Here is a 16,414-nt window from a genome sequence, read left to right on the forward strand (position 1 = left end):
TCCTCTATAATCACAATACCAATCACTACCTGTATTAAAGAATGAAATGCATTTTCATAACCAAGAGAGGGCGATGTCACAGCCCCATTTTGCCATCAGCATCTTTTGGGTGATGAGGTCACTGGAGGACTGGGAGCAGTGGATAGGAAGGAACTTTGCCCTCTGTGCTGTGCTGCCCCGTCTGGTGAGGATACCCTCTCTGTTTCTCCTCCAGGAGCAGCAGATGATAAAAACCTTCCCCCACCTTCTCAACGTCAGTGAAGACCCGCAGCTCACGGGGGTTCTCAAGCACTTCATTCAGGCTGGTACTTACTTACCCCTCTCAACTCGCACCGAGGGAAGGCAGAGGGAAGAGGGTCAAGAGGCACTTGCCTGCTGGCTTTGGTTCGTAAGGTCTCTGGCCGAATTGTCTGGGACCTTCTAATTTGCAGAGTGATGTTAACTGACCTGGCACTTCCTCAGCAGTTGATTTTGGTTCTGTTCATGCCTCTTGCCCCTGAGCATATTTCTTTTTCTTTTTAAAAATTTTTAATGGTAAAATACACATTACAGAAAACTCACCATGTTAACCATTTTTAAGTGTACAGTGTGTGGCATTAAATGCCTTTGCATTGTTGTGCAACCATTTTGTGTGTGTGTGCACACACATGTGTGCAAGCACTCAGTTGCTCAGTTGTGCCTGACATTTTGTGACCCCATAGACTGTGGCCCATTAGGCTCCTCTGTCCATGGGATTAGCCATGCAAGAATACTGGAGTGGGTTGCTGTTTCCTCCTCCAGGGGATCTTTCTGACCCAGGGATCAAACCCACGTGTCCTGCATCTCCTGCACTGGCAAGCAGATTCTCTACCACTGAGCCACCTGGGAAGCCCTGGGCAACCATTACAGGCACCCATCTCCAGATTTTTTTTGTCTTCCCAAACTGAAACTCTGTCCCCATTATGCAATAACTCCCTGTTAGCCCCTCACCCAGTCCTTGGCAACCATCATTTTACTTCCTGTCTCTATGAATTTAACCATTCCAGGTACTTTTATAAATACAATATTTGTCCTTTTGTGTCTGGCTTACTTAGCATAATTTCTTCCAGCTTCATCCATATTGAAGCATGTATCAGGATTTTCTCCCTTTTTAAGACTGAACAATACACGATTTTATGTGTTTACCACATTTATTTATCCATTCATCCACTGGAAAATGGCACCAGTATTTGGTCACATCTGGCTTCCGCACTTTAGCCCTATGCACACTCAGGACAGGAGAGGCTTTTGCACGACAGTAGTTGGGGCTGGAGATCAAGACTGACATATACTCACTACTATATATAAAATAGATAATTAATAAGAACCTACTGTACAGCACAGGGAACTCTACTCAATACTCTGTAATGACCTACATGGGAAAAGAACCTAAAAAAGAGTAGATGTAGATATATGTATAACTGATTCACTTTGCTGCACAGAAGAAACTGACACAATATTGTAAACCAACTATGCTCCAATAAAAATTAATTAAAATTAATTAAAGTAACAATAATAAATCCATTAAGATCAGATCAGATCAGATCAGTCATTCAGTTCTGTCCGACTCTTTGCGACCCCATGAATCGCAGCACGCCAGGCCTCCCTGTCCATCACCAACTCCCGGAGTTCACTCAGACTCACGTCCATCGAGTCAGTGATGCCATCCAGTCATCTCATCCTCTGTCGTCCCCTTCTCCTCTTGCCCCCAATCCCTCCCAGCATCAGAGTCTTTTCCAATGAGTCAACTCTTCGCATGAGGTGGCCAAAGTACTGGAGTTTCAGCTTTAGCATCATTCCTTCCAAAGAAATCCCAGGGCTGATCTCCTTCAGAATGGACTGGTTGGATCTCCTTGCAGTCCAAGGGACTCTCAAGAGTCTTCTCCAACACCACAGTTCAAAAGCATCAATTCTTCGGCACTCAGCTTTCTTCACAGTCCAGCTCTCACATCCATACATGACCACTGGAAAAACCATAGCCTTGACTAGACGAACCTTTGTTGGCAAAGTAATGTCTCTGCTTTTGAATATGCTATCTAGGTTGGTCATAACTTTCCTTCCAAGGAGTGTCTTTTAATTTCATGGCTGCAGTCACCATCTGCAGTGATTTTGGAGCCCCCAAAAATAAAGTCTGACACTGTTTCCATTGTTTCCCCATCTATTTCCCATGAAGTGATGGGACCAGATGCTATGATCTTCGTTTTCTGAATATTGAGCTTTAAGCCAACTTTTTCACTCTCCACTTTCACTTTCATCAAGAGGCTTTTGAGTTCCTCTTCACTTTCTGCCATAAGGGTGGTGTCATCTGCATATCTGAGGTTATTGATATTTCTCCCGGCAATCTTGATTCCAGCATGTGCTTCTTCCAGCCCAGAGACTCTCATGATGTACTCTGCATAGAAGTTAAATAAACAGGGTGACAATATATACCCTTGACGTACTCCTTTTCCTATTTGGAACCAGTCTGTTGTTCCATGTCCAGTTCTAACTCTTGCTTCCTGACCTGCATACAAATTTCTCAAGAGGCAGGTCAGGTGGTCTGGTATTCCCATCTCTTTCAAAATTTTCCACAATTTATTGTGATCCACAGAGTCAAAGGCTTTGGCATAGTCAATAAAGCAGAAATAGATGCCTTTCTGGAACTCTCTTGCTTTTTCCATGATCCAGCAAATGTTGGCAATTTGATCTCTGGTTCCTCTGCCTTTTCTAAAACCAGCTTGAACATCAGGAATTTCACAGTTCACATATAGCTGAAGCCTGGCTTGGGGAATTTTGAGCATTCCTTTACTAGCGTGTGAGATGAGTGCAATTGTGCGGTAGTTGGAGCATTCTTTGGCATTGCCTTTCTTTGGGATTGGAATGAAAACTGACCTTTTCCAGTCCTGTGGCCACTGCTGAGTTTTCCAAATGTGCTGGCATATTGAGTGCAGCACTTTCACAGCATCATCTTTCAGGATTTGGAATAGCTCAACTGGAATTCTATCACCTCCACTAGCTTTGTTTGTAGTGATGCTTTCTAAGGCCCACTTGACTTCACATTCCAGGATGTCTAGCTCTAGGTGAGCGATCACACCATCGTGATTATCTGGTTGGTGAAGATCTTTTTTGTACAGTTCTTCTGTGTATTCTTGCCACCTCTTCTTAATATCTTCTGCTTCTGTTAGTTCCATACCATTTCTGTCCTTTATCGAGCCCATTTTTGCATGAAATGTTCCCTTGATATCTCTAATTTTCTTGAAGAGATCTCTAGTCTTTCCCATTAATGGCACATTCTTAAATAAAAAATATTTTCCTAAGCAAACAAACAGAAAGTTAGGAATATCACAAAAAAGGCAGAAATTAAAGCAATTTTCCCCCAGGCAAGGTGATGTCCATGTACCATGATGATTGAAAATCACAGTGAGAAAATCCCTTCAAGTGATCCAACTGGAGAGGAAATGGCACTTCCCAAACATCAGATATGTTACTAAGATCAAATCCTGGAAATTTTGGGGGAAAAAAAGGTTATTTTAATTCTTTTCAGGTTCGTGTGATGCTGGTAAGGCAGCCTCAAATGCCATTACTCTTCAAGGTTTGGGGTAAGTGAACAGACTCAGTACCTTTGTCCAGCATTACAGAATTGAGACCACTGCATCCAGAGGATACTCTCAAAATTCATCTAGTCATTGTCGGGGCAGGCCACAAGCCCTGCCAGACAGCCAAAGATGAGAACTGACCAGATGTATCTTGGGACCCACTCTAATACTTATTATGGAAGGTCACATGGGAGGGTTTTCTTCTCTCACCGAAATCCCTCTTGCTGGGCTCAGTTTGTTTTCTTGGATCTGGTCTGGGGAGAAAGGGACTTATTCTCACAAATGGACCTGAGCAGAGGGGGGCAGGAAATAAAGAGAGTTAAGAGGACAGGCCCCATATGGTGGCGTGGGCCTTTCGTGGTCTCACCACCAAGAGCAAAGGCATCTCTGTGCTCGGAGCCCTTGCCAACTGGACTAACACGAAGCCCAGACTTGGAGCTGATCCCTCCCCGAGGGACCCAAGGCAGGTTTGTAAACTCAGAGTAGGGGGCTGAACTTCTGTGGCCTCTCTCCCAGGGAGGCTGCTGCTCCAGGGTTCCTCCCTGATTCCAGCCCCACTGTGTCATGACTGCCCACAGATTTCCAGCCAATAGACTTGGGGCATTACTCACCAGTCCCCCATGACAGACCTCAGCCCTCCACAGTCCACCCCAGCCCTTGTGTGTGGGTGTGTGTGTGAGTTGGCAGCAGAGGGTGGGTGGGTGGTGAGAGGGACCTGTAGGGAGGGGCACTAACTCACCCTGACCAATGGCCTCTAGCCCCTTTCCCCCAATTCTTCCTGGGGATCCCCTCATCCCTTTTTCCAGATCACTTCCTGTGGGGACCTTGGTCCACAAACCCACAGGTCTGGAATTGACTGAACTGCAGCTGAGCTGAGGTTAAAACCTTGCTCCTGAGGACCCCTGGGCCTGAGTGTGTCTCAGCTTCTCAAACATTCACAACATCCGAGGAGCCCAGGGACATTCTAGAACAGTTAGGGCACATAGGTGACATCTGTTGGGAGCCAAACTGATGCCTCTGATACTGGCCCCAAATCTTGTAACATCTCAGGTCTGGATTTGTGTAGATAAAGACGAAGAAACAGACCTAAACTTCTTGGTGATATGTAGGCTTGTTATTAAATCTCCTTCCCAATAGTCTCCTCTGAAACACCATTCTTTCCATTTCTCTTCACTCCATCCCACCAACTTGTGAGTGCCTGCGGGCTCCAGCTTGACTCTGTGTCTCCTGGCCCCAGGAGGGTGGGGAGGAGTCAGGAGTGGGGTTGGTTCTACTAATAAGCAGTTGCTTTGTTGTCTCCCCTCTTGGTCAAGGCAGGGTCCCTTGCACCCGCCTCTCCACCTCCACCCACTGAGCAACAGGAGCCCCACGGGCCTCCCTAGCAGCGGTAGGCCTTGCCTAGTTGTGCAAATGACAAAGAACTACCTACACTGTTCACCAAAATTGTGATTTATTTGGTCACTTAGACACATTCTTGTCCTTTTAGAATTTCAGAGAAACATGCTTCCTTCACGAATTCGGGTGGTAAAGTGATGGTGACTCCATACGGCAAATGCAAGGTCATCGTTAATGGGGTGCCCATCACGACCAAGACAAAGCTGCAGCATTTGGTAAACTCCCCTGCGGAGCCACAGGATTTCCTAAGTCCAACCAGGAGAGCTGGAGTGAGGTCGGCAGGGCTGGGCGCTAAGCCCCTTCTGTCCCTCTGCCACCGTGTCCCAGTGATGACGAGGTCACAGCTGTGGAGTTGGGATATTAACTCCCTGAGTGTCTGGGGGAAGTCGTTTCACCTCCCTGGACCTTGCTTACAAAGCAGAGAAGGGTGAACTAGGTGCTCGCCAAGATCCTTCCAGCTCTAATGCTGTATGATATTTTCGATTTTAACAACCTGCCATGGAGGGACTTCCCTGATGGTCCAGTGGCTAAGATTCTGAGCTCCCAATGCAGGGGGCCCGGGTTCGATCCCTGGTCAGGGAACTAGATCCCAGATGCTGCAACTAAGACCTGGCACAGCCAAATAAATGAATAAATATTAAGAAGAAAAAAAAAAAAATCTGTGCTGGAGAGAACTGCCAGCACCTTGCCAACATTGGGCTCTCTGCATCTCCCCACCACCCTGTCAGTAGCACAGGGGCTCAAGACCCTTCTCCTGTCCCTTCTCCACACTGAAGCCACAGAAAGCCTTCTATTTTATTTTTTTAATTTGAGGATAATTGCTTTACAATGTTGTGGTGGTCTTTGCTGTACATCAAATCAGTCATAATTATATATATAAAACCCCTCCCTCTTGAGCCTCCTCCTGCATCCCGCCCATTCCACCCCTCTACACAGAGATCCTTTTAGACTAGCACACTGGAGCAAGCCACTCCTTTCTTGGAAATCCTTCAGTGACCCACCCACTTTTAGGACACCAGAGTGAATGGGCCCATCATCTGCTTCTCTGGCCTCACTACTCTGCCTGGGCTTCCCTTGGTCACATGACTCTCTGATGCTCAGACCTTCCAGGCTCTGGTCAACAGTACTCTTCTCGGCCTCACCAAAACTTAGCACTCGTGAAAGTTGCTCAGTCGTGTCCGACTCTTTTCGACCCCATGGACTATACAGTCCATGGAATTCTCCAGGCCAGAGTACTGGAGTGGGGAGCCTTTTCTCCAGGGGATCTTCCCAACCCAGGGATCGAACCCAGGTCTCCTGCATTACAGGTGGATTCTTTACCAGTTGTGTCACCTTAAATAGTGCACCTTCCCCGAGGTGCTCTGTAATTCCCAGTGTGAATTAGCCCAGTACATTCTGTGGAAGCCCTGCCCTTTTCCTCCCCATCCTGCACAGGCTGTTACATCATTAGTTTATCAAGTCCTGGAGGGGAGGGATGGGTCTGTCTAGTCCCCACTGACTCCCCCAGTGGCTGACAGAGAATCCGGAATAAAGGATTAGTCAACAAAAGCACAAGAAAGCAAGAGGCCCCTCTTCCCTCCTCATTTACAGGTCTCTCCCCTGCTTGGGGATTCACGAGGTCCCATAATGCACACAGAGCAGCAGGCTGACCTCACCCGCTCTGCCCTCCTCCCTCTAAGCGCACTGTCTCCTTCCTAGGACCGGATTATTTTGGGATCCAACAGCGCCTACCTTTACATTGGGTTTCCTTCCGAGCGAGGCAGTGAGGACTTGAGCAGATTTGATTATGACTTTTTCCAGCTGGAGAGAGCGGCTGCTGAGGGAGTGAGCGCTGACAAGCTCGGTGAGCAGCCCAGGCCAGGCTTCTGGCATTTTCCATGGGTGGATGTAAAAGCAGTGCTTTCACTTGTGTGCAATCCTGCTTTCCTTAAGAAAATAATCTTTGTGTCAAAATACAATGTTTAGAAGATTAAAGTATGATTTTCATAGAGTAAGCACACGTGGAAGATTTATTTAATTCATAAAATTAATTATGAGGGTAAAGATGCTGATGTAGGTTCAATCCCTGGGTTGGGAAGATCCCCTGGAGGAGGGCATGGCAATGCATGGAGAATTGAAGGATGCTCCAATATTCTTGCCTGGAGAATCCCGTAGACAGAGCAACCTGATGGGCTACAGTCCATGGGGTCACAAAGTCAGACATGACTGAGCATCCTTAAACACTTCATTGTGTTACTCCTAAGGAAAAGGACTTTCTCTTAATAACTACAGTACAATTCTCAATATCAGAAAATTAACATTGATACTATTATTTAATCTATGAATTCCATGCATATTTACCTAATTGTTTCAAAAACCTCCCTTATAAAAAATTGGGATACAGGGTCCAATCCAGGACCACATTTAGTTGTCACGTCTCTTTGGTCTCCTTAAATCTGGAACAAGTCACCAGGTCTGTTTTTGTCTTTCATGACCTTGACATTTTTGAAGAGTAAAGACCAGTCATTTTTTTAGGTTTTTAGGATGCTTCCCCATGATTGGATTGAGGTGATAGGTTTTCGGCAGGAATGCCAGCAAAGTGATGCTGTGTCCTCTGTGCCTCACAGCAGACACACCTGGTGTCAGTTTGTCCATCTTTGGTGGCGTTAATTGTGATCACTTGGTTAAGGTGGTGTCTACCAGGTTTCTCCATCGTAAAATGAGTTATCCTGAGGCAAGAGGTAAATGCCGCCCCAGAGTTAAGTGACTGGAGATTCACTCCCTGTGGATCAAAGCTCCAGGAGAGAACAACAGGACAATTAAGAGAGGAGGCGGGACCCTGACCAGACCACATATTTCTCATTCTCGAAGTCAGAAGACTTCCTTGACCAAACATGCGCAGAAAGGCTCCTAAAAGTTTCAAACGGGAGTGACCTTTTGCCTTCAATCTTTCCCAGCACTATCCACATGTACTGTACTCTTTTTCCTTCCTGATAAATACTTTACTTACTTCCCTGCTGCTGCTGCTGCTGCTGCTAAGTCGCTGCAGCCCACCAGGCTCCCCCGTACCTGGGATTCTCCAGGCAAGAACATTTTTCTGTCTTTGTGGGAATTCTCTTCTGGAAAGCTGAAGGGCCAGGGGCCTGCTCACTGTCCTCTGGTCTAGTGGCGAGGATTTGGTGCTCTCACTGCCACAACCCCACAACCCCACTTCAGTCTCTGGTGGGGGAACTGAAGCTCCGCTTCCAGCCGCTGCAGGCTGAGGCCACCTGAGAGCAATCCTATCTTTTCAATTAATATTTTATGGGGAGAGACTTTGATATGTGGATATCCTATACCTCATTACAATTTCATCCACTAGTTTTATCATCCTTTGATCATTGGATAATCAGTATGGATTTTTGTCAAATGGTGAATTCCTAGCTTCACAATTTCCTCTACCTATATTTGAAAAAACAAAAAGGTACTATAAGAAATGTTTTATCTGTTGATTTGTTTATTCATTTAGTTATATCAGTGTGGTCTCAGAGTCCTGTTTTAGTCAATAAGTTATCTGTTGCTTTCATAATTCATTTTGATGTGCAAACCATCCCCGTTTTGGTCAGTGGGCACCCCTTCAAGCCGGACTCTGTGTCTCCCGGACGTTCCTCACCAGGCACTAGCTTACTTTCTGGCATCAAAAATGTTCCAGGTGTGGTCTCTCAGCCCCAGCTCAGGTGTCATTTCCCCCAAGGATCCTGATTCCTTTTGGTAAAGAATGACATTTATAAATCAAGATCTGGAGCTACGTGTGCAAACTGCTACATTAACACATGTGTTCCCCCACACATATTACAGCTTCACCTATTCTGTAAAGCCATAAGTTCATCCTCATATGGCCAATTCCAGTTCAATACCACAGAGTTTATTTTCGTTTTCCCTGAATGGGCAAACATAATACATCTGTCAATTTTCCTCCATCTGTTCTCTGGATTCTCTCCCCTCTCACTATCTCAAGCACTTGTCTGTGAAAAGCCCCTCTTTTGCATCACTAAAGGCTCTCCATGAATCATTCCATCACATGCAAACATGCTCCACTATCTTCTGCCATAAAAACAAACTTACAAAGCCCTACCTGGACCCACATCTCCCTTTGTTGTTGTTCAGTTGCTCAGTCATGTCTGACTCTTTGCGAACACATGGACTGCAGCATGCCAAGTTTCCCTGTCTTTCACCGTCTCCCAGAGTTTACTCAAACTCATGTCCATTGAGTCTGTGATGCCATCCAACCATCTTGTCCTCTGTCGTCCCCTTCTCCTCCTCAGTTCAGTTCAGTCGCTCAGTCTTGTCTGACTCTTTGCTTCCCTGTCCGTCACCAACTTCCGGAGCTTGCTCGAACTCATGTCCATCGAGCTGGTGATGCCATCCAACCACCTCATCCCTCTGTCGTTCCCTTCTCCTGCATTTAATCTTTCCCAGCCTCAGGGCCTTTTCCAATGAGAAAAGACTTCTAGCTACTCTAGCTCCCTCTAGCTCCCTCTCCCTCTAGCTACTGCTGTATTTCAACTCCCCCACAACGACCTGGGAGTCCTTGTCCGCAAGAACACTCAGGAGCTTTGTCATTTCTCTTTGTTCATCTCTTCCCTTGCCTCAGATGGAGGTTCTTGACCACCTTGCTTCCCCTCTCATTCCCAGACCCCAGATCACTCCCCTCAGGGGAGGCTGTGGTGCCAGGGCCCACCTGCTGCCCACCTGCACCCCCAACCCTGCCCAGTCAGGTGAGTGTGGGCTCCACCGAGGTCTCTGGCTATGCTGAACTCGCAAAGGTGGAGCATCTCACATGGCGCCTGTGCAAACTTGTCTTCTAAACCTATGAGCAGTGTTGTGGGTGCACTACATATGTGCAAAATAGATCCTCCCTTTTTCCTGCACCAAAGGTTTCTCTTCAGAATTTTAGCAAAATAAATGGATTTGAAAATGACCTCTTTGTTCATTGTCTGCAAGTTTCTGAACAAAACAAGTCAATAAGACTCTAATACCAAGCCTGGACACCCTATATATTCATTTATTCATTTACAGGGTTGAATTTTCCAGCCCAGGGCTGGCAACACAGTGAGGTTGAACAAGCCCTGACCCTGGTCAAAGGTGCTTAGCACCAGCAAAGACTGATTCTTCAGCAAGGTGGCTGTTGGGCAATTCTGGGGAGTCAGACCTCAGCACAGGAAATCCCTAAATAACTGAGAGTTCTTGACAGGAGGCAGCACCAGCCAGGGTCTGGCAGGGGGGATTGGCTCACCCATCGTGTCCATGATCCCCTCCTCCAAGCCACCCCAAACAGAAGTAAGGACAAGTTGCTTCTGTGCCAGCTGTGGTTTCAGGAGAAGCCCCCAGACCTTCCTTTAGCCAGCTGTATTATTCTTGGCCCAGCCTCTTCACTGGACAGTCTGGAGCTACCTTGGGTCAAGGACGCAGGCCAAGACTGAAAATCAGAGGCAGGGAACCTCCTGTCACAATGCTGCCGAGATTCATGGGTTGAGATGAGCAAGGGAGGCAGCAACTTTTATTCCCCACTTAGTTTTCTTCCTTGTTTTTTAAAAAATTACACGTTTATAAATTTAAAATATAAATATTTGGTGAACAGTTGAATGATTGACTGAATGAAGGAAGCAAAGAGCATGCAAGTTTATTCATGGATGAAAGGTATCCCAGAACCAGTGAGTAACCTCCCCTCCCTCTCCGATCTTTCCTAGGTGCTGTGAACAGTGGGGATGGGAAAGCGGACCCCAGTGTCCTGGCTGTGTTCCAGGACTACGTCAAACTGATGCCACTGGTTGCAGAAGCAAATCAAATGAGCGAAGAGCTGAAAAAGGTAAGTGCAGAAAATGGTAAAATCTCAGCTCTAGAAAGGACCTTAGAGGACAAATTCAATGAGCACCACTTTCCCACTGCCCCGAATTGGCTTCATGGTGTAGACATGCCAGACCCTCGGGCCTGGAGACGGCAGGTGCTTTGCCCGAGACCCCACAGTGAGCTAGTGACAGGGTCTCAGTCAACACCCCAGGCCTCCCCAGTTCCAGCCTCGAGTCCGCTCCTTCTACCTCTGGCCCCCACGGCTCCAGAACCACCAAGATGCCAGACCAATGCTTGCCCACCATGGCCACCCCACCCCAGATTGTCCTCGAGTCCTTCTCTGGGTGCACACACCCTGAAGGCTTCTCTGCCCCAGAGAAGGCCTGGATTTGGAGTCATTCCCTGGTGACACAGGATCCAAATCATCAGTAAACTTGCACAAGACTCAGTCCCTTTGGTGAGGCTTACACATGAAATAGTTCCAGGATGCTGCTGAGAAATTCTGGGTGCTTTGTCATTTCCCTTGATGAGAATTCCAAGGAGCAAGAGGTGGACCATCTTCTTTCAGAAAGTCCGAGTGTGGAGAGGATGAAAAATAAATTGCAAAGATGGTATGTGCTGAGAAATGTAAAATTATTTAGTGAGAAGTGTTTTTCTTACCAGGGACTTAATATGGAGCTGAAGGTGAAGAATTTAGCTTCATCAGATTCCAGGGGCTGTGACCTACAAAAAGAGGTCACGGTGAAGGTGACCCATCAAAGGACTCATCAGGTGAGGCTGCCCCTGGGGGCTGGTGTGCGACTCCACAAGGGGTTTCTGAGGAGGTTTCCTAGGGATACAGGTTAGTTTTACCTGCTACAGCCTGTGGAGCTCCAGCAAAGGGGCAAGATAGGCTCCAAGTATGGGTGGGATTCTGGGGGACCGACTCTGGGGAGAGGAGGACCCTCCAAGTTTCCTCTTCTGGTTCCTCTATCCCACACAACACCGAGACCTGGAATCTTTCCCACCCACAGGCAGTGAAAACTTTCTATTTATTTTTATCATGACTCCAAAGTTTTAGTACCCGAAGGGAGCCTGAACACCAGCTGAAAATGGTGTTTGTGTGAGTGCCCGAGAGAGAGGGCTACCGTTTTGAGCAATGAGAAAACGCACACTTTCATTAAGACTCCAGAAGGTGGGCTTTCCTGGTGGTCTGGTGGTAAAGAATCTGCCTGCCAATGCAGGTGTTGTTCAGTTGCGCAGTTGTGTCCAATTCTTTGCGACCCCATGGACTGCAGCACACCAGGCTTCCTTGTCCTTCACCATCTCTTGGAGCTTGCTCAAACTTGTATCCATTGAGTCAGTGATGCCATCCAACCATCTCATCCTCTGTCGTCCCCTTCTCCTCCTGCCCTCAATCTTTCTCAGCATCAGGGTCTTTTCCAATGAGTTGGCTCTTCGCATCAGGTGGCCAAGTATTACAGCTTCAGCTTCAGCATCAGTCCTTCCAATGAATATTCAGTGTTTATTTCCTTTAGGATTGACTGGTTTGCTCCCCTTGTAGTCCAAATGCAGGGGACATGGGTTTGATCCCTGGTCCAGGAAGATCCCAAGTGCCTCAGGCAACTAAGCCCATGTGCCACAACTACTGAAGCCCACACGCCCTAGAGTCTGTGCTCCTCAACAAGAGAAGTCACCACAACGAGAAGCCTGTGTGCCAAAGCCAGGGAGGAGCCCCTGCTCTTGGCAACAAGAGAAAAGTTTGAGCAGCAATGAAGTTCTTTGAGCATCTTTTATTTGCTGACAAAGGTCCATATGGTCAAAGCAATGGTTTTTCCAGTAGTTATGCATGGATATGAAAGTTGGACCATAAAGAAGGCTGAGTGCTGAAGAATTGATGCTTTTGAACTGTAGTGCTGAAAAAGACTCTTAAGAGTCCCTTGGACAGAAAGGAGATCAAACCAGTCAATCCTAAAGGAAATTAACCCTGAATATTCACTGGAAGAACTAATGCTGAAGCTCCAATACTTTGGTCACCTGATGCGTAGAGCTGACTCATTAGAAAAGACCCTGATGCTGGGAAAGATTGAAGGCAGGAGGAGAAGGGGACAACAGAGGATGAAATGGTTGGATGGCATCACTGACTGAATGGACACAAGTTTGAGGAAGCTCTGAAAGATGGTGATGGACAGGGAAGCCTGGTGTGCTGCAGTCCATGGGGTTGCAAAGAGTTGGACATGACTGAGGGACTGAACAACATGATCGTTACTTATAATTCTATATTGGGTAGGTTGCTTATCTCCACTTCACTTTGTTCTTGTTTTTTTTTTTTTTTTAATCTTATTCCCTTATTTGGAACATATTTCTTTATTGCCTTATCTTGACTAATTTTCTGTTATATTTCAATGTGTCTGGTAGGTTGGTTACATCTCCCAGTCTTGGAGAAGTGGCCTTTTGTAGGAGACATCCTATGTGTCCCAGAAGTGCCCTCCCCTCTGGTCTCCAGAGCTGTATGCTCTAGGGGTGCCTCTCTCATGGGCTATGTGGGCCCTTCTGTTGTAGTGGGATGACTACTGTGGGTGGTCTGGTAGGCATGGCTGCCTCCTGGTCTGGTTGGTTTCTAGGGCCTGCTTTTTGGAGGCTGCCAGCCACTTGTGGTTGGGGCTGGCTAATGAGGTGGCTGGCTGTGGAGCCCCAGGGGTCCTGGGCTAGTCCTGGCCCATTGATGAATGGAATGGAGCTGGGTTCTGTTTGCAGGGCTAGGGGTCTCGGTGTTACTATTGCCTGTGGGTGGGTGAGGCCGGTTCCTGACATGGCTTCCAGTGGGACCTGAGGTGTCCCATTGCTGGTGTCAGCCCACTGGTGAGTGGAGCTGGATCCTGAGGCAGCTCTTGAGATGCCCAAGTTTCTCAGAGCTGCCATGGGCTTGCTGGTGGGCTGGGTTGAGGCTTGTGGGGTCTCAGGGCTAGTGCTGGCCTGCTGGTGAAGCCAGGTCTTAGGTCTCTGGCTGCAGAGTCCTGTGGGTCCTGGAGTTGCTGTGGACCTGCTGGTGGGTGAGGCTGTGTCCTGCAGGCTCTGGCTGCATGGTCCTGCGGGACCTAGAGATGGTTTTGATGCACTACTAGGAAGGGCTGGGGCCTGGGCCCTCTGGTGGATGGGGCTGGCTCCCCTGGCAGCTGGGGGTTCAGGGGCTCCTTAGCAAACAGCCCACTGGTGGTTGGGGCTGTACCCCTGCCACTGCCTGCTTGGCCTGAGGTAACCCAGGACTGGTGCTGACTAGCTGGTGGGCAGGGCCAGATCCCAGGCCTAATAAACTAGAGGGAAGACTCAAACCAGTGCTTGTCAGCACTTGTATCCTCTTGGTAGAACAACCCTCTGTGCCCTTCCCAAGGCTTCCATCAGCATCTGTGTCCCCCAGGGGAGCTCCAGTTGCCTCTTGTGTCTCCAGGTGGTTCTCCAAGATCAGCCAGGGGATCTGACCAGGAGGGTCTCCAAGATCAGCCAGGGGATCTGACCCAGGCATATTTCAAATTACTACCTCTGTACTGGATTTTGGAGCATGTGAGATTTTGCATGAGTGCTTTAAGACTAACCCTGATGGTTCAGACAGTAAAGAATCTGCCTGCAATGCAGAAGACCCAGGTTCGATCCCGGGAATGGAGAAGGGAATGGCAACCCACTCCAGTATTCTTGCCTGGAGAATTCCATGGACAGAGGAGCCTGGTGGGCTATAGTTCAAAGAGTCAGACACGACTGAGCGACTAACACTTTCACTTTAAGAGTGAAGTCTACATTTCCCACAGCCCTCTAACTCGCCTGAAAATAAACCCGGCTTGGCCTTCAAAGACAAAGGAAGCTGGTCTTCCCAGTGCAGGACTCCTAAGCCAGGGTGCTGGATGTGGGGCTCAGACCCCTCACTCCTTGGCGAGAAGCTCCGTAATGGTAATCATCTTCCTGTTTGTGAGTTGCAGACCTTGGGGTGGGTCTTGATTATGTTGTGTCTCTGCCCCTCCTACCCATCCTCTTGTGGTTCCCTCTTTATACCTTCAGTTGCAAGGGATCCTTTCTGCTAATCTTCAGTTCTTCCTCGCCAACAACTGCTCTGTAAATAGTTTTAATTTTGGCATGCTGAAGGGAGGAGGCAAGCTCAGGACCTTCCTACTCCTCCATGGTGGCCACGCCTCCTGGTAACCACTTCTGATGTGGCAATTATCATTAAGCAATTTTCTGCCTACCTGGAATTCTTCTTATTTTGGCTTATGCTTTTGTCCACTCTCTCAGTAATCACTGTTGGTACGTGGCCCTGTCCCTCACTTACTGAGGGGACAGACCAGTGCCAGGCTCTTTTCCTGGATTTTCTGCTCACTGGGTGTGAGCACACCAATTTATTATCTTCTAGTTCAGTAGGTTAAAAGCCCAACACAGGACTTCTCTAGTTGTGTGCCGGGGACCAGCCCCGGCTGATCCAGGGTATTCGAGGGAGAGACGGCGTAGGCGAAGATCAGGAAGCAATTGCTTAATTAAACGTTAATTAAGGATATAAAGAGAAATAGAATGAGGATAGCTCAGTGAGGAAATTCAGTGGAGAAAAGAGGCTGAATAATTCAGCCAGAAGGTAAGAGAAAGAACGACATGGTGAGACCAAGTTTCGGTGAACAAGGCCCCGCACTTTATTTTCCAAAGTAGTTTTTATACCTTAAGTTATGCATAGAGGATAATGGGGGAAGGGGTAGAGTCAGGCAGCAAGCCAGGCTTTCTTCCTGCAAACTTATCATATGCAAAAGCTTAGGTGATTTGCATCATCTTCTGGCCCGGAGGCCTGTTAACATTTTAAGACCTTTTCTTCAGAAAACTTATTTTTCTCTAAAGGTGATTGGTCAGGAGCTACCCTCCAAAAGCATTAGATAAAGTTGCATTCCTACAGAGCAAAGGTGTGGTGGGCTATAACAAGAAAAAGAATTAACTCAAGGGTCCCAGGTTACAAACATTAAAGCTACTATTTACACCAACTATATTAATCAATACACTGCCAGGGACACAGCAGGTAAGGGATATGGAGACTTAGCAGCAAACATTGGCCCAACAAGTGAAAATCCCTTCACCAATACAATTTCTAATCAATCTTTTAACTACTCAAAAGAATCTGTGTTTACACAGTTTAGAACATCTCCTGCCTCTCACAGATGGGAGGCTCTGAACAATCACATGTGGCCGGAAAAACCTATTCAGGCAGGCTAGAGGATTTCCAAAGGAGTTTGTAGGTTAAACACTGTCACACCCAGGAATTATTAACTGGAGCTGTAAGCTAACTTTTTTCAGAGAGGTAGTGGGGGACAGCCCCCGTAAAGTCAGAGGTGTAGGTGAAAGCACAAAGCAGAAAGTAGGCAGACTCTGGTTTTGGGGGTATATGCTCGAGAATTTCCAGGGGGACTCCTGAAGCTGGATCCCGCCTTTGCGTATGCCAAGCCTCCTTCCTCATGACCTTTGTCATGGGCGGAGTTCCTCACACTGGCTACCGGCAGTGATAGAATTCCAGTTGAGCTATTCCAGATCCTGAAAGATGATGCTGTGGAAAGTGCTGCACTCAATATGCAATATGCACTCAATATGCAATATGCCGGCTCCCAGCAGTTGTGCAG

The 16,414-nt window shown here is 47.5% G+C and overlaps 1 protein-coding gene across 1 annotated transcript in view; it reads left to right on the plus strand.

Annotated features, from left to right (window-relative positions):
- LOC133227664 (kinesin-like protein KIF28P) overlaps positions 1–16,414 on the plus strand; it is an 80,562-nt gene that overhangs the window by 48,376 nt on the left and 15,772 nt on the right. Inside the window, exons 11-16 of the mRNA XM_061382439.1 lie at positions 215–305; positions 3,542–3,596; positions 5,080–5,203; positions 6,687–6,831; positions 10,697–10,815; positions 11,460–11,567. Of these exons, the coding sequence (XP_061238423.1) occupies positions 215–305; positions 3,542–3,596; positions 5,080–5,203; positions 6,687–6,831; positions 10,697–10,815; positions 11,460–11,567 (642 nt within the window). The remainder of the gene's footprint in view (positions 1–214; positions 306–3,541; positions 3,597–5,079; positions 5,204–6,686; positions 6,832–10,696; positions 10,816–11,459; positions 11,568–16,414) is intronic.

This window comes from Bos javanicus, chromosome 16, assembly GCF_032452875.1.
Source record: "Bos javanicus breed banteng chromosome 16, ARS-OSU_banteng_1.0, whole genome shotgun sequence".
In the NCBI taxonomy this organism is placed as follows: Eukaryota; Metazoa; Chordata; class Mammalia; order Artiodactyla; family Bovidae; genus Bos; species Bos javanicus.